The sequence below is a fragment of the Solea senegalensis genome, linkage group LG19, assembly GCF_019176455.1.
Source record: "Solea senegalensis isolate Sse05_10M linkage group LG19, IFAPA_SoseM_1, whole genome shotgun sequence".
NCBI classification, from domain to species: Eukaryota; Metazoa; Chordata; class Actinopteri; order Pleuronectiformes; family Soleidae; genus Solea; species Solea senegalensis.
In genome coordinates, this window is record NC_058038.1 from 16,667,966 (window position 1) to 16,685,984 (window position 18,019).

The 18,019-nt window shown below is 40.6% G+C and overlaps 2 protein-coding genes across 4 annotated transcripts; both read left to right on the forward strand.

The window, feature by feature from the left end:
- The first annotated feature begins 753 nt into the window (after positions 1 to 753).
- Positions 754 to 12,076, forward strand: cdc42ep1b (CDC42 effector protein (Rho GTPase binding) 1b). 3 transcript variants are annotated; one of them, XM_044050930.1, is made up of 4 exons: positions 754 to 899; positions 5,912 to 6,432; positions 8,158 to 8,702; positions 11,065 to 12,076. In XM_044050930.1, the coding sequence occupies exons 3-4, from the start codon at positions 8,249 to 8,251 to the stop codon at positions 11,685 to 11,687; spliced, it is 1,077 nt and encodes a 358-aa protein (XP_043906865.1). In that variant the 5' UTR covers positions 754 to 899; positions 5,912 to 6,432; positions 8,158 to 8,248; the 3' UTR covers positions 11,688 to 12,076. The 3 variants fall into 3 exon arrangements, with proteins under 3 accessions (XP_043906865.1, XP_043906864.1, XP_043906866.1); XM_044050929.1 differs by lacking the exon at positions 5,912 to 6,432; XM_044050931.1 differs by lacking the exons at positions 754 to 899; positions 5,912 to 6,432 and adding an exon at positions 3,452 to 3,470.
- Positions 12,077 to 15,146: 3,070 nt separating this feature from the next.
- LOC122785212 lies at positions 15,147 to 17,547 on the forward strand. Its single transcript, XM_044050932.1, has 3 exons — positions 15,147 to 15,556; positions 15,655 to 15,789; positions 15,983 to 17,547. Exons 1-3 carry the CDS (start codon positions 15,163 to 15,165, stop codon positions 16,324 to 16,326), a joined length of 873 nt encoding a protein of 290 aa, XP_043906867.1. The 5' UTR covers positions 15,147 to 15,162; the 3' UTR covers positions 16,327 to 17,547.
- The last annotated feature ends 472 nt before the right edge of the window (positions 17,548 to 18,019 follow it).

Sequence of the window (18,019 nt, forward strand, 5' to 3'; positions counted from 1 at the left end):
ATTGTAACTCCATTAGTCGTGATGTAAAACTAATCACTTCCTGAATGTGGTTAGGCTGTGCTAAAAATAGAAACTGTAGAATGTTGTGCAGTATGTACACCTTGTGGATGCATGTATCAATTCAGATGTTACTTACTAAATAAAAGCAGCTGCTGCAATAAATTGTGTGTAGAATGATAATAAAATAACTGCGTATCACGATATGTGTCATATTGTGGTGGCATCTGTATCGTGTTACGTGTCATGAGCTTGTAGGAAATTGCCTTGAGTGTGCAAATGAATCAGCTCCATGCTGTGATAACTCATTTGACAACAGCTTGAAAGTAATGGACATTTAAAAGTGACCATCTGCAGCATGGGGATTTTAAAGAGATATATTACCTAACATCAATCCATCAGCTTAAAACAGGGTTTATAAATTGATATAATAAATTACACAAACAAAATAATGCTAAAAATCCTTTATGTGCCCTTCAGCTGCTTTTGAATCTCCCCCACCACCACCACTCTCCCTGCTTGGGGCCCCAGACTCTTGCCGCCCTTGCAAACAAGCCTTCTTAATAGTTTGAATCAACTTGAAAGTCTGCATGATGTTCCCCCAACCTGTGTCAGGCACGTCGGGCTCTGCTTGGTAGCAGGAAGTTGATGTTGGCTTCAACTTTATCTTTAATTATTCAGTCATTCACACGTCTGGAGTCCAGCCTCCTTTTCCTCCTCCCTCTCTCCATCTCCTCTCAGTCCACTTGTCTGCAGCAGCAGCAGCAGCAGCACCAGCTGTGGACACGCCGCATGTCTGAGCAGAAACTCACCGTGCAACCACAACCCGAGGAAGATGACAGAGAAACAAGGCAGTGAAGCGGTCTGTGTGCAGAGGGATCTGGTTCTGAGTTTATTTTAAGGTGAGATTATTTCGAAAATTGTTTGTGAATCAGTGAATGTGATGTTGTTTTTGTGACAATTTCTTTTCTCTAAAATAGTGCATAGGCTTTTTACCTCAGGTCTCTTCTTCTCTTCAGTCACTTATTGCTTATGAATTTGTATATGTAGAATATAATATATGGTGCACTTGTCCAAAAAGGTGTCACATGACTGCAATGAGTTAAAAGTTTGTTTCTAATTTTAGCACATTTGGTTAAGTTGTAAGGCTACCTCATAACTTCTTCACAGTTGGTGTGAAACCCAGCCCACATGCAAATGATATGTTTTTGTTTTGAAGCATTAAATTGTGTCTGGCATACTGCATGTGTGAGGAAGCCATTAGAGTCATACGAACTGTGCTTAAAATGAAGGTGCATCAATGGATTTAAAAATGTAAAATAAGTACAGAAGCAACCTTCAACATTTACAACACAACAATTCTGTGTCTGAAGATTTTCCTTTTTCAAACATGTTAAATATTGCACTTATTTGGTTAACGTTTATGTGTCAGCAACAAGCAGATACTGAAAGGTAACAACATCAGACGCATGTTTGCTAAGCATAGCGGATGATTTCTATTTGCTTCTCTTTCCCGGCGTAGAAAATGATCCACACTAATGTATCTGTAACTAACTTCCTCTCTGATTTCAGACGTCTATATTATAATGAAGGGCTCCCCTTCAGACCTTTGTTTTTCTTTAGCTCTGGGCAAGATGTTTTTGAGAGGGGCAGTGAGGCTTTTAAGGTTTGGTAACATTTTGGACGCATTCTCTCGCTCACTGTGGTGCTGCCAACCTGTTTGTCAAAGTGCTACGAGCTGTTATTAGCCGCTATTTGGTGGTTGACAGAACCAAAACACCAAACCAAAACAAATAAGAGTCTGTGGCCTGCATAGGAAAATCTATATCTCATCACATTCATTTTTATGACTAATTATGATACATTTCTTACATGTGACCTCATAAATAAATCATTATAGTTATAGCAGTTTCAAAAATCAGTCCAACAAAAAAGGACAGCCTTCCAAAACTGCTGCAATGTGGAACCAGTCTGTTATAATCAATTGGTCACTGGGCTTTTCGAGTGAAACCTCAGAGCAACTGTTGAAAGTCTGTGCCAGATATCAGACCAGTGGGTTGGCTGTCTGTCAGCGAGGTGATGTCATGTTGAGAAAATGTCGTTTGCCCATTCCACCATCTGGCCAAGTGTGGTGTCCCTCAGAAAGACACTGTGTCTCTGTCTGTGGCACAGCGGCCCTTAAGTCGAGACCGACATCCATCCTGCACTGATGAACAGAAGATGGACTGTTAGGATTTAGAAGTGTTTTTCAGAATGTGTGGACATTGAAGTTTCCTTGCAGATAGTTTTATGGACTATCTGGAGCCTTTTACATTCGGAAGTAAAGTTCTGTCGTGGTTCAAACAAAATTGAGGAGAGCAAAGAGATTCCAAGAGATAAATGAAAAAGGCAGGTTATTAAAAAAAACACAGCATGAAGGTAAACAAGAGACATTGTCTAACAAGAAGAAACATGAAACACAGGACAACACAATAAGGGAAGGAGACAACTAATAAGGTAATAAATACTCAATAACAGAAATTAACTTCCAAAATTACAAGCAAGGTTCTAAAGAAATCCACAAGGAAACTCAAATGTCCATAAATCATTCAAGTGTACGTCTGAACAAAAGCAAATCATAACATCGACGGGGTTCTTAAAATGTAAATGAAAGACTGAAACCGGAAAATATGATGTTTGAAATGAAAAATGTTGTAGGCCTAAAGCTCAAGATGGAAATCATTACTTTTTATTGTAAAGTTTATAGTTATTTGTTCACGGAGGTTCTGGTCGTGGGGTGAAGTCCACTATGCTCCACATCAGTTACACAGACTTAGCGGTTTCCCTTGAACAGCCACCTTTAAGTGTCAATACCTGCACCTCCCAGCTTTTGTTTGCTTGGTGGAAGTTTGGACGTTAAAACATTTCCTGATACTCTTGAAAGAAATGAGATTTGCTTGCACTTAACTGTTGCTTGGCCTCGGTTGCCCTTTGTTCTGTGGACAGACTTCCCATGCTTTAAAAAAAAGAATTTGAGAAAGCAATGAACGAGGTCAGGAGTTAAACCTGACCTTTAAGATTAATGTGTTTATTTAGCCTGCGGATATTTTGCCATGTTTCCTTTTGCATGTTGTAAAAGAGGTCATTGAATCAGTTGAAGAGGAGTGAACGTGCACTGAACTCTAATCTCTGATTATTAATCTCCATTATTTTTGATGACTTGGCAGAACATTAAGAAAAGTGTGAGAGATAAAACTGTAGTGTGTAACTGTTAAATATTATTAAATATTTTCTCCACACAGCTTGTGTTTCGCAGTAAAACGATGTTTAAGTTGGAGTATGACCAACACAAAGAAACGCCCACTAATAGTTTCAGAAGTGAATCATATGTGTGAATCAATACTGATGAGAAAACACAGTCATTCACCTGTTTGACAGGATTAAGGCTTCTTGTTCCAGCCCGGCCCTGGACTCACTTCCAAGAGTTGGTAATGGTCTGTATTTATATAGAGATTTTCTATTCTTGATGAGCTGCTTTACACTACAGTTTTCACCCATTCACACGCTTAAACATAGGGTTAAGTGTCTTGCTCAAGGACACATATACAAACCAAGGAGCAACCCACAGCCTTGCAGTTGAAAGACAACTCTCCCTACCACTGAACCACCATGACTCTATCCTCCTCACTTTTTTAATACTTTTATACTTTTGTACAATTTATATCAGAAACTTACTTTTGATATGTACAGCAAATGTCATATACTTTAAGACTTTTACTTAAGTAATATTATAAAAAAGGTGACTTCAACTTATACTTTTTATCAAATTTTTAGATTTTAGATACAGCCCTTTAAGGTACTACAAGACTGCCTGTACTGCTGCTGTGTACGCACAAATGCTCCCTCAGTCAGGTCTGATAGTTTTGCTTGACAGAGACTGTTTTCAGATGAAGGACACAGCATACAAAATAATGTTATATAAACAGACCAAACAGAGGCAGAATATTAATACCGGCAACAGCAAAAGTCACTAAAAGTTGTGAACTGCAACTTTAAGTGGAAGTAAATTTACACATATGACACACCCTGTACATCATATCACACACACACACACACACACAACAAATCAAGCCTGGGTCAAAGTGTACTGCCACGTTGCAGCAGTCAGCCCTTTAAAACTGAGTGCACGTTGTGTTTTGGATTTGGTTTTTGCGTAATGGTCAGGGTGTTCCGACCTCAACCACATTTTGCTGGTGCCGTGCTGTAAAAGGGACCACGTGCCTCCGGTCCAGCAGAGTAAAATACCACGCTGCTGCGACATAGTCTTGAATGTGTTATGTATTTGTGCATGTTTTATGGACCTGCACGTTGAAGCCTGATTGTTTGCTGAACACACTGTTTCAGCAGAGAGCGTGACAGAGAAGGGAATGTTTTTTTACAGTAACACAGAGAAAATGACTAATAGAAGGAAGAGTCTGAAATAGAGGAATAAAAAACACAAAGAAGGTAAAAATGTGTTTCTCATCAGTGTCCACAGATCCTTTGTTTGATGACTATTATAGATGGCGTCCGGTCTGCGCTCTCTATTCCAACTACACTTCCCACAGCAGTTTTAAATGTCCATCTGTGTGTTTCTGATGAGGCCACATTTATCGGTTCTGTTTCCATAGGGAGTTTATTTGCTTTACTCTACATAAAGAGTTATGAGTTGCTGCACGTGAAGCCATGAAGGAGAAACAAGAACATTTAAAATGGCTTACTGATATGGGGCTAATAGAGATTAGCAGTTTTTTTTTTTTTTTAAAAAGCAGAAAACATATCAATTACAGCATGAGCCCACAGAGACATCAGATGACTAAAATGCTACATCAAAAAGAACAGATGAAAGGATGCTAGTCAGGGATTAAGGTATTCATCAGTCTGGAAACTGACATTAAACTCGGCAAAAAGCAGGTTCTCATATGATGTGAGTTAACGTTCTGTTTTCACAGTCAGTGGATATTTGTCTCCCTTGCTAATGTTTATCTAGCTCTCACTTTCTCATGCCCTACAGGCCCTAATCGTTCTGTTAAGTTACTAATGTCCACTTTTAAGTTGATTACTCCTGCTGGGACACCCACACCTTTATCGTATCTGCTTTGTGTTTTTCAGGATAGTGACAGTGAATGACGACCAGTCAAAATCATTTGTGTCGCCAGAAGTGTCAAAAACTGGGATTAGGTGAAGATTTAGGGAAGTTAATCTGCACCCGAGAAAGGTGGCACCACTGTTATATCACAGGTCCAGAGGGCAGCAGCCTCAGCATGGCTCTCCTGCAGTCAGTGACTTAAATCTACCACTGGCTCTGGTTTGGAGGTCAAATGTTTGGAGCTTACCAGTGCTCCCTTTACTCTAGGGCAGAAGTCTCAAACCCATGGCTCCCGGGCCACGTGCGGCCCTCCAATTAATTTAATGTGGCCCGCCACTTAAATAGAGAGTTATTTCTGTATGTTTTTTGAGTAATTTAGTATCATAAATATTTTTTAATTTTAATTTTCTCTCAGTTATAATGCAAGGTCATGACTTTGTCGTGCCTTGAAATTATATATACATACATGCGGACAATGTGTGATCCTCAGTGGATGGAAGTGATTGATAATCTATGTCAGTGCTGTAGTGTAACTGCAAATCAGTGTTGTTGACTCAAGATGGAAAAAGAGACGGGTATTTGTACTGCAATAAATATCACATGACTCAGCAGCACACAAAAGAAACTGCAGAGAATCTACAATTTACCCAGACAACAAGGAGAGAGAGAAAAACACTTGCAGCATTAGTCAATCCAAAATATTAGCTGCGTGAGACATTTACATGGGCTTGAATGCTCCCGCTTTAGTCTTAAGTCTTGTGTGTAACTCACATCTCTCTCCTTTTCTCCCTTTCTCTGCTCTTTTAGTTGGCCTCACATGAACTGAGTGAAAACAGAAAAAGAGAGGAGCTCCCTCGCGGTAGAAGGAGAACTAAGTGGATAAAAGAAGGCAGAGAGCAAATGAAGGAGTCAGACAGGGAGGGAAGACATAAGAGATTATGAGCTAATCCAGTTCAGGGACAATCCTCAAGGAGCCTAATCTTTCTTCTCGGGTGATGCAGACTAAACACTATCTGGATTACGCTGCTTTGAATCTGTCTACCAAGAAAGCGTTCCTTTTTTCTTTTTTTTTAAAAAAAGCAGATTGTTTTCATTGATTGTCAAAGATGTGACAGTGTGGGACACAGCCGAACCTGGGGACGAAGAAGTCTGACAAAAGACCTTGTGATCTCTGGGCAGTGTGGCGCACGCATGGATAAATCTTTTTACTGTGAATCAGGACATGCTGGTGGATATCACTCTATCTGACTGAACATTGAAGAAGAAGAGTGCAGAACAACTTACGGGAAGAGACACATCAATTAAACACACGCACAAAAACTACAAAAGTAAGCAACAGACTAAAAAGACTTCTAATTTATTTTTCTCTTTCTTGAAAAACAAAGGTCTCTAGAAATAGCTACTGAACGTTTTTGAAGCTAATAACTGGGATTAATGCAGGTCATGATGGCTAATTGAAAGGATGAAACATGGAATTAATGATTAATCATGCATGAGTTTCATCTCTGACTGTATGGGTGGTAGGCTAATGCTCATAACAGTGGGCTCATACATATGTGGCCCCTTGGGTTGATGGTGGGCAGGCCCGGAAACTTGGTGCTTGAGGTAGTCATCGACGATTGTCATTCATTCATTCAGTGTTTACTGCTTTATTGTCCGCATGAGGGACACGGGGCAGCTGGTGCCAATCCCAGTTGACATAGGGTGAAAGGCGGGGTCCATCACAGGGACACATAGAGACAAACAACCATCCACTCACACACTCACACCTAAGGTCAATAGTGTCCAGTTTACCTAATCCCCATATTGAGCTGGAGAATCCGGAGAAAACACACACACATACAAACTCCATGCACAAAGGCTCAGAGTGGGACATGAACCAACAACTTTCTTGTTGTGAAGCACCATCAGAGATTAGCAGTGCACAATCTCTCATGGCTAACGATGTAGCAAGACTTGCTAATACTAAAGTGATGGCAATGTGATGTGTTTGCAATTTTTCACGAGCACATTGTCTGACAAAAAAAACCTTGGCAATGGGGGACAAACTTGTCTGAGACCATTTCAACAGTGTAATGTAAATGTAATTTGATTTGTCTAGCACCTGTCTTGAAATGTTTATAGTACAGTAGTAGTGGTTAGCACTGTTGCCTCACAAGAAGAAAGTTCTTGGTTTGATTCCCTGTCCGTTCTTGTGCGTGGGGTTCTTCTGGGCTCTCCGGTTTCCTCCCACTCCTCAAAACATGTTAGACACATTCGGTCAGGTTGGCCTCTGATCAACCCTCCATTGGTTGGTTGTATAAAGATGATTTTCCTATTTCCTTTCCCATGAATGTGCTGCTGCTTGGAAAGTTGAACTTTATGATGCAACGTTAACAAGTGTAGCACAGAGAACTGAGTAACACCTAGACATAAAACTGCAGAGATAAAACAGTCATGTGGCAATGAGCTAATTAATCTAATTACATCTTTACTTAGAGTGTCGTAAGATTGTTCAACAACTGGATACTGACGACAATAAAACAACTCTCATTTATAGGGTTGAAACATTAGATTTTCTTTTATAGTTTCTTTTCCTCAAACAGACCGGTTGAGTTGATTGTCCACATCTCAGTGTATTTGCAGTTGCAGCTGCAGAAATCTGTGTTTCAAATGTGAACACTGAACAAAGCTCCAAACTCTCCAGCCACAAAAGCTGTGGTAACCAGAGGAAACAAAGTATGACCTTATAGAGCATTAGACTGAAGGCTCCAGCTGTGAGTCGAGTATTTAGTCCTTTTGGACGGATGTACAGATCTAGCTGTGCACATGAGACCGAGAGGAGAATAAGATGAGGATGTAGACTTGGACTTGATTGACTCTATATCCATATTGGCATCTTATAGTGTAAATCAAAATGGGAAGCCGGAAAAGGCCAACAGAGAATGAGCAGTTGGCTCTGGTAGCGTGGATAATGGATTATACACACATTCTCTGTCGACTTAACAACCACATATTTGTCTTTTATGTCCTCACTGTCCTGGCATTGACTTTTTTTCTCTCTGCTTTTACAGTGGACCCTATACTGGAATTCACAACTAACTGACATGTCATCAAGACACGCTCATTGGAATTAAAGGAAAATTACACAACGCTTCTTCCACAATGAGTCTGGGAAAACTGCCAGGGATTAAGGGCCTTGTGTCTGGCTCTCAAGGGAAACGTCGCTTCAAGAGCGATCTCTCTGTGGACATGATCAGCCCGCCGATGGGCGATTTCCGACATACTATGCATGTTGGCCGTGGTGGGGATGTGTTTGGTGACACGACCTTCCTCAGCAACTATGGTGGCAGCAAGGAGCCGGGAAGTCCAGACTCTGCAAGCAGTTCCAAGTCTACAGGCTTCTTCACGCGCACCTTTCGGCACGTACGGAAAACCTCTGGGCCACGACCTCGGGGGGGCTCCCGGGACTTGTCATCCCCTCCGCCAGACATCTCGCCCATAATCAAGAATGCCATTTCCCTGCCCCAGCTCAACATGGACTCTCCCAACGGGTGCCTACAGAGGGTGGTGTTCTCCAGCTCTGTCAGCTCAACAGACGACTCCTTCTGCACATATGGTGAGATCATATAGATAATCACTTGTAGCGTGGCACAGGTTTATGTTAAGCATCTTAGCAGCCACATTAAAAGCTGGGAAAATGCAGGTGTTGCGCGTGCACAGATCTCTATCTATCACGATCACACTTTTCTGCCATGTATAGGTACATGCCACTGAGGTTTAACACATCACTCTAAAAACAGCTCAAACCTAGTAAAATAACATGATGAGTCAGTTTCTAAACCTATTGTCCAAGCATTTATTGATATTACTTCTCAAGACACAGTTTACACCAACACATTAAATGGATTACGTGGAGTCTATCCTCTTGCAAAGGGCAAAGAAAGGGCATCACATGCTCTTGAGGTAAGTTTTATAGGGTATGGTCTTTCCCCCCCCAAGTCATTTGATAACATACAAACCCTATTTTGTGCTCTCCTGTAGCTGGACAATTGAACATTTCTATATAATGACTTGGTGTGAGACATCATTTCTTTGAAATAGCGAAAGAAATATCAATAGCGATACTATATATAACACTGACATGAGTGAATTTAAGTCATTTTACACAAAATGTGTGGATCACTGAAGACTACAATGGAGAAAAACAGATGCTTCAGCAAAGTTCATTCATTTTTTTTTAAAGAGGTTCCTTGGTCTGAAAAGTAACACACTGATTGTTCGGAGGCTAGAAGAGGATTTTAAAATGAAATCAAGTGAAGCATTTGATATGACATTTGACCTTTTCAATCTTTTCTCTAAGGTGCAGTAAACACAGAGACAAAACACTCCTTACTTGTAGATATGCATTCCTCAAACAAAAGTGCCAGTGACCTTTTCACTCTACAAGTGATACCAGCGGACTACTACAGGATAACAACCACTTATTATTTACTATAAATGTGGGGGGGGAAGCAGCCTGGTACAACGATATTTGATTGTAGTCTCCGTTCTATTATTCACTCCCCAAAGGTCCAAACAGCCTTAGGAGCTGTTGAAAAGAGGACTATAAATGTCTGCAAACACATAAATAGAGAGGGTGAGGCTGTCTTCCTTTCAACATTGCCCCCACATTCCTCCGAGACGACCAACAAACAGACGGGCTTCTTCTGAGTCATCCAGAATCACCTTGGCAACACCTGTACACAGTTAGGTCCATACACACAAACAGCTGGTTTGAAAGAAAGATACTAGGTGGCATTTCCTGTCATCTCTGTGTGCATGTGTGTGTGTGTGTGTGTGTGTGAGTGTGTGTGATGACCGCCTTCACTGTAAAAACACAGCGTCCATTATATCTACCAACCAATCAGAGCTTGTTAGCCAGCAGTGAGCAGAGTCAGCACTGGAAATCCCCTCTCTTTATCAAGATGTGTTACCCAGTTCATGAGGAATTTGACCAAACTGATGTGGATCTGTCAGAGACAGAGAGAGACAGAGACGGAGTGAATCAAGGGGCTTTTTTTTTCATTAGTGGGTTTCCCGGTATGTCATTCCTACCCACGTTTTCATATTCTGTGTCCATAGTTGTACACATTTTGATCTTAAGACAAGCAATAAGTTTATCTATTAGGAAGAATAAAGTACTCCCATACAGATCAAGTGTGGGTAACCACTTTGTATTAAAAAGATACATTTAGGTTATAATCTAATGATTTATGAGTGTACATTTTAGGATTTTTCGACTTTTACTCACAGTAATGTTTCTTTTACCAAGGATTCAGTTCTTTATCAACATCATACATTCATCACTCCATTCCTCTTAAATCTCCTCTTCTCTGTGTCACAGCTGTAACATGAAGACAAAACTCAGTCTGTGTGTGTGTGCGTGTGTGTGGATTACAAGATGATGATGATGATGATGATGGCCCTCTGGGAAGCACCTGTATTTAATTCTGGTTGTCACATAGTGCCACCTTGTGGTGGAGTTGAATTTATGGTCTTACATGTCAGTAAAGGCACCGTATGTAATTTTCTTTTTTCCAGTTTCTATCTAAGATTATTATTCACTGGGTAAAAAAATTATTCTGAAGTGTGTTGCCTGGATTATTGTTTTTCATTGCGTCAATTTTGTAGAAAAACTGTACAAATCTGTGGCTTTTACATGCTTGGAGATTGTAGAAGATTCAAGATTTTATTTGTCTCAGTACGATTGGCTACGAATTGTTTGTGCACGAGTCTTCAGTCAGCAGGTTTTTTAAAAAAAAAAAAGAGTGGTAATAAAGAGAATAAATAATAAGTAATGTTGTGTAAATAAATGTAATGATACAGAAAATACAGCAAGTCCATTTGAAGACAAGTCAAGAATGTGTTTCCTTTATGATGTGTGGTTATTTTGATCATTTAAATGACTTGAGTATGTTTTACTTATCTTGGGTTTGCAGGTCTGCAGTCTGGGTTTGTCACGCTGCCTCGCCTTTCTCGTCTTGACAGACACTTTCAGGATGGAGATGTCCAGAAAGTGTCTCTACCAGATAGCAGTGACTTTACACTGACACGCTCAGACTCCCTCACCTCATTCACTGTTGACCTCGGCCCTTCCCTCATGACTGAGGTGCTCAGCTTGATTGACAACCCCAGCTGCCTGCAGATGTCCAACCACAGCGAGGTGGAACATGCAGAAAGAGATGATGAGGAAGATGAATACGACAGCTCTCCAACAGAGACGCCTGTGCAGAGCCCTGAGGTAACTTCACCCAACCCTTCCATGGGCAGCGGCTCTCTCTGCAGGAGCAACAGAGGGCGCTCTTGTAGCTCAAACTGGACAGAGCAAGAGGAGGACAGGAGCTCTCAGAGGACACCAGATGCCTCCACTGGGTCTCCACAGAGCGTGGAGCCTGTGATGGAGGCGGAGAGGTTCCAGAAGGCAGCTGACCTGCTCTCCCGTCATTATGGCGGAGGGTCCTTCACAAAGAGAACGACGACGTGCAACACCACCACTTCTGCTGTTTCCTCCAGCCACAAAACACCATATGTTCTCTCTGAGGAGGAAGAGATCAAAGTCTAGATGTCAAAACTCTTAATGAAAGACAGGCATTAAACTCTCTTGATCCAATAAAATGATGCTGGCCCCTGTATTAAGTTTCAGCAGGAAGAGGATTTGATGTTGATTTTGACTCAATACATTCTGTTCACACATACATATTATTTATAAGAGATATAGGATAAATGTGAAGCTGGATGAATCTGTTTTTACAGACTGGAGACACTGAAGAACAGAAGGACTACTGTCTCCTCCTTTTATAGTACATGCACCTAATACTATATACTTGTGATGTTATTTACATAATTAAAGGTCATTTTCATATTAATAAATGTTACAAACATCAGCACTCACCGTCAATACGTTGTCAATAAATGTCATTCGGTAATAAAATACTGTTTGTTTGTTTTTTACAGTTGCTCCTGTAGTGAGTTTGTTGTCTATCTAACAGCTGTTTTTGTGGGGAAACTTCCTCAGGTTTTTCCAATCTTGGTTCAATCCGTAATATTTTACTTCCCAACATAAAATGGTGTCAGATAATCTTGAATTATTCTTAGTCAAGTCTTCCACTGTTTCAACCAGGTCTGACAAACATGCTATTTGGCCCAAGGTCTACTTTGTTTGTTGTTTACCAGTAGCTCTGGACTCAATTAGCAGAACACACACACGAGTGTACGCCAAGAATGTATTAAAATGACTTATTCAGTTGCATCTTCTCCACATGACCGCTTGATTTTGTTGTTCCTATTTATGACATTTAAGTACTTTTACTGCAACTTAAACTTTCAGCAGTTGACAGAGAAAACTGTTGAGGGTTGGATATAGTTCCTATAGAAGTCTAGGCTGATGATATTTGTGTTGATTATTGGTTATAGGGCAGGATTTAAAACATGACACATCAAAGAGATTCTTCACTTATTTTTTTTTATTCAATCAACTCTTGGAAAAGCCCTTTACTCCCCTCCAGGAAAGAAAATGAACATGTGAGTGTGTCTGACTGGAAGCAGCGTTCCTTTTTTAGTCCATCTACTCTTGCCCATCATCCCGTGTTTGATCCTCAAGCCTCTGCATTAACCTCATCTGGCCACTGCTTCTTGAGGCGATGTACCTTGGCAAAGATGAGTTCGACAACCTTGCGTTTTTGTCCTCTCTGTTGGAAACTTGCCGTCTTGAATGTAATGTTGAAGCTGATCGACACGCTGCCTCTTTCTTTGCATCTCGTGTTCTGCACTTTTTTCCCTAACTCGACTGAAGATGGTCTGGAGGAGGGAGGGCCTGTCACAGCTCGTCCCAGCAGGGCTGCCCACGTTGGCCAGGCTGGGAGTGCTGGTCCAGGAATCCTTACTCAGACTCACCTGCTGTGTTGTTAGAGCACCGTTATCTCCTTTATCAGACCTCTGATCCTGACAGATACTCATCATCAGCTCTTTACTAGATTTCACACTGGAAGAGAATCAATTGCTGTTTAAACAAACAGATTTCTTTATCTGTATCTGTCAGCACGGACACACACCGAAGCACACACTTACTAAAAGCTGTTGTCAAATGTGCCATCTAAGTGGCTCATCGTAAGAAACGGATGCTGAAGAATTTCACTGGGGCTAATTCTGTCAGAGGGGTCAACCATCAGCATGTGTGTGAGGAGCCTGACAAAGCTCACACAGTCACACTGGACAGCACAGCCATCTGCCCCTGGGAGATCTGCATACAACTGGAACCATATATAAAAACAAAAAACTAGTTGGATCACCTGAACTTGTTTTGTTGCCTTTTGAGAGATTTCTAAAAGAGATAATTATGTTACCATCACAAGGTCGTTCAGACTGACAAGCGTACGTGGGGTGATGAAATTTGCAGTGGGTGGTGTCTAAGAAGAAGATAGATGTTTCACTTAGATGATTTGACATGACACCAACATATAGGACACAGCAAAATAAAATAATGTATTATAAGGGAAGAATTTTTAAAACCACCAGCAGCAGCATTGAGAATGAGGAGGCAAAGGACAGAGAAGAGGACGGGAATGCAACATTACAGATGAAAACAGCATTAACAAACAAACAAACAAAAATCAAGTCTCCTACCTTAAGCTTCAACTTCCAATTTTTGGTAAAGTACATTTTGGTGAACAACCCAGCTTTCAGTAAACGCACTGGCAGCCTTGCAATCATGCGCACAATATGTCTTATCTGTGAACAAAACAACAGTATTATGAGCATGAGTAAAGTAAACTGGTGACAAGACAACTTGACTTGGAGTTTGTCTCATCATCTTATATCATCTCATCATCAACTATACTGTAGATCAGTACATATATATATATATATATATATATATATATATATATATATATATATATATATATATATATATATAAATCAATGCTTACAAGATCGTAATTAGTAGCGCACGGAAAAAGTGGATAGCCCTTAAGTAGCTCAGCAGCGATGCAGCCTAAAGACCACACATCAATGGCCTCACTGACAGGAGCTCCCAGCAGAACCTCTGGAGCTCTGAAAACAAGAGGATGAATACAAACATACACAAACTGTGTCAAGAAATTGCGTGAAAGCACTAAAAGTTCACTAAAAACCAAAGATGCCTGTGTGCAGGACATCTTTAAATTGACACGATTGACACAATTGTCCCAGATGTATGCATGGGTGTGGAGTTGGTGACTTACCTGTACCACAAACTCTGGAGAGTCCTACCACTACTCTCCCCTGGATTCTGCAAGGCTAAGCTGAAATCGATGATTTTCACTTTGAGTGGCTGCTGTACATGGTCCACCATCATTATATTTTCTGGCTTCAGGTCTGCATGAATGATGTTTGCACTCTTTAGAAAATCCAACCCTGTCGCCAGCTGAAATCATGACATAGTGACTGTGTTAAGTTTTTCCAAATGAGGATGCAAGTTTTGCCAGATATTGCAAAACTTAAAAAGTTAACTGAAGCAAACTAGCTTTTTTCTCTCCTTTTACATGCATGTTAAAAGTCTGATTTTAGTCAAAGACAGTAATTGAGTTTTCTAAAATAGAGCTAGTCTTAGTCAGACTAACGTTCCTGGATAATGGAATTCATAGTCCAATTACTATACTGCATGTATACACTTAGTCCAGAGGTCTCAAACTTGGGGCCTGCAAGCCACATGCAGCCCTGCAGTATATTTCTTGCGGCCTTCCAAGTGATGTCAAGTTATAGTGATTTTATGTATGTTTTTTTTTTTATTAATAGATTCATTTTACAATTTCACTGTGAACTATATATTGTTGCATGTTAAAACAAAACTTTTCTTTTGAAATTCTGTGAACCGTGGTCACAATTATTGTTATTTCAATATCATAATGGAATAATGTTAACATATTTTTAGGCTCATATCGCAAACCCCTACTGAATTTTTTAGACGTTCTGCGCACGCACCAAAATGTCCTCCACGTTCTTTGACCCGGAAGTAGAAGACGGTGCAGTATTATTGCCGGAAATCAACAAACATCACGATGGTGAGAGCGAGAGCAAAAGCTACGGAGAAGACCCACTTTTGGACGGACGAAGAGACGAGATTTATGCTTCTTCAGCTGAAGGAATTAAACATTTTAAAGTACATGGACGGTCGAAGAACCCGAAATGGGCACCTTTTTAAAAAAGTGGCCGAGAAAATGCAAGACGCGGGGTGTAAGCGGACAGCGGAGCAGGTCCGCGTACGGTGGAAACATCTGAAGCAGAACTACAGCAACTCTAAAAAACAAAATCAGACAGGTGGACTCAACCGTGTCCAGTGTCCGTTTTCAGACTTGCTGGAGGAGCTGCTAGGGGGGCGGACATTGTTCCCTGCCGAAGAAAACGGCGAGGACATTGGATTCCCTCCTGTGGGATTCAGCCCTTCAACCTCAGGTGAGTGGTTACAGGTACCTTACTTAAGTGATGTAATGTTAGCTGCCACATTTGCGCAGAGAAACGGATGAATGTCAAGGTTTGCGTTATGGATGTAGAGAGTGTACTGGGGGCTGAGGACCTCGACGACACAATGGAGGTTAGCCAGCAGGCTGAGGACGACTCTGAGGTGGAAGGGATAAGCACTCCTCAGCATCCAAGGACCACCAGCACACCTACACCAGATGCAGCTGGTAAGTTCTGTTATGTATTGTATTTATTTAATTTTCCATCCTGTGTTCTGGAATTATTTTTTGTTTTCCCTGTTCCTTTTCTCTAAAAATAAATAATAATAATTAAAATCTATTGAGGTGTCATGTTTTATGCAGAGCACTAGCAACCTTTTTCCAATATCAAAATCTATTTTTCCCCTGGCTACTTTTGCAGGGACAACAACAATAAACCCTGCACGGAGGCGGCGCAGTGCACAGAATATGGACACACTTTTCCAGAGGCTGGAGGAGATAAATACCAGCTTGCAGCAGCATTTGAGGGAGAGTGGAGAGAGGGAGGAACGACTGGTTCAACGAATTATTGACAGCAATGCCAGTTTGGTCTCTGCGCTGCTGGAGGGCATACAGAGCTTGCGCCCACCCACCCATCCACACCCCACAATGTCTCCACATCCAGACTCCACAGTGCCTCCACATTTAGACCCCACAATGCCTCCACATCCAGACCCCACTATGCTTCCACAGCCACTGATAGAGCACATTAAAGATGAAGAATAATAATAAGAATCAGTTTGTCCATGAATAGACACCATCTCTAATCTTTAAACTTAAAAGACAAAATACAACCTACAATTCAGTTTGTGTAATAACTACAAAAACACACCTGTTGCAAAATGGGGCGGATCCCCTCCAAGTCAAGAGACATATCCTCGTTCATTTTCAGGAATTCCCTCAGGTTCATGTCAAGTTTCTCAAACTCCAGACAATAATGACCATTGAAGTTGAAAGAGTCATTCAGACTTATGACATTAAACTTATCTGAGTTGAGGGCTTTCATTGTTTTCAGGATGGCCTCCTGGAATCATGAAGATAGATGAAGATAAAGTTGATGTAAACACACTTGCCATTGATTCAATTAAACATATCAAATGATAATACACAATTACCTCCTCTTTTGAATCGCCAATGGCATTCTTTTTTACGAATATTTTTAGAGCCACAGTTTCTTCAGTGGTCACCTTCCGGCATTGAGTAACCAACCCATAGGCACCAAACCCCAGGATTGCCTGCACCTCGTAATCTGTAGTGGGAGAGGTGATCCGGTCTCCGATATTGACTTTAATGTCCTCCTCTTCATCGGAGCAAACGGGTAAAATATCCTGTTGATTCTCACACACCTCAGGGGAGAGGCAAAAAAAATTTTAGACACACAGTTCCTGTGCATATAGCGTGTAAGTACGTGTACATGCAGGGATTCATTTGTCAAACACTGTCAGGATCAATTAAAACCAAAAACCCACAAAAGTAGATTAATATAAATATATATATATATATATATGTACAATAAACTGCACGACAATAAAACTACTAATGAAAATATAATGTTTCTACTATCCTTCCTTTATTTTAGATTTGTCTTTTCCAAGTTGTCTGGTGGTGTGTTTGTGTTCAATTTTCAGACTGGCTCATTCAGTGTACATGTGTTTTATGCTGTGCTTTGATGTCAAAGCCGTGTTTAATTTTTTACTGTGCATTAAGCATCAGTGTTGTTGTCAGTTTCCTGTATTTGTCTGCTTGGACAATGACACTAGGGTTTTGGGTGATTCTTCCTCACATTCCCTGAAATGTAAAACTGAACTACACCAAATGACGTATTGTCCTACTAGTATACTGGATCTGATTAATTCAATAACTTACCACATGATCCATTTATGAAATGTGATGCTAATGTGGTTTGGTAAAGAGGATTAATAAACCAAATGCTCTGTTTTCCTCAAATGCCTGCTCTGATGTCCAGGGTGCAAATAACTGACAAAGCCTCCAGGTGGATTTTAATAGTTGCCTTGGTTTGGAATTCTATCCTCTCTTTGATGTGTAACCAAAGGCTTAGAATGTTAAAATATAATGCTCTTTCTCCATAATAATGTTACTTTTCACTTTCAATTACTTCCCCCTCTTTTTCTTTTTTAAAAGCTCCTCATAACCATAGGTACCTTTGTACAGTGTTGGTGCATTTTGCAGTGACATCGTAGTTGTTTTTTTAACAGACCATTAAAAATGCAAATATAAGTACACAAAACATTTTTTAAATGATTCAAACAGGCTTGCTGTGTGATTCAGAGGTAGACTTACATACTTGTTTTAAACAGAGAACTGGGAACAGCAACAACTGGCCCTGATCCCCATAATGTAGAAAGATCAAAGGACAAACACCTTAATTATGTCATAAGTTTTAATTTAGCATAGTTAG

Bases quoted from the DNA above. Each gene is read 5' to 3' on its own strand.
- cdc42ep1b (XM_044050930.1), top strand. From the start codon at position 8,249: ATGAGTCTGGGAAAACTGCCAGGGATTAAGGGCCTTGTGTCTGGCTCT. The intron at 8,703-11,064 runs GTGAGATCATAT...TTGGGTTTGCAG, and splicing joins CGACTCCTTCTGCACATATG to GTCTGCAGTCTGGGTTTGTC.
- LOC122785212 (XM_044050932.1), top strand. From the start codon at position 15,163: ATGGTGAGAGCGAGAGCAAAAGCTACGGAGAAGACCCACTTTTGGACG. The intron at 15,557-15,654 runs GTGAGTGGTTAC...TTATGGATGTAG, and splicing joins ATTCAGCCCTTCAACCTCAG to AGAGTGTACTGGGGGCTGAG. The intron at 15,790-15,982 runs GTAAGTTCTGTT...CTACTTTTGCAG, and splicing joins ACCTACACCAGATGCAGCTG to GGACAACAACAATAAACCCT.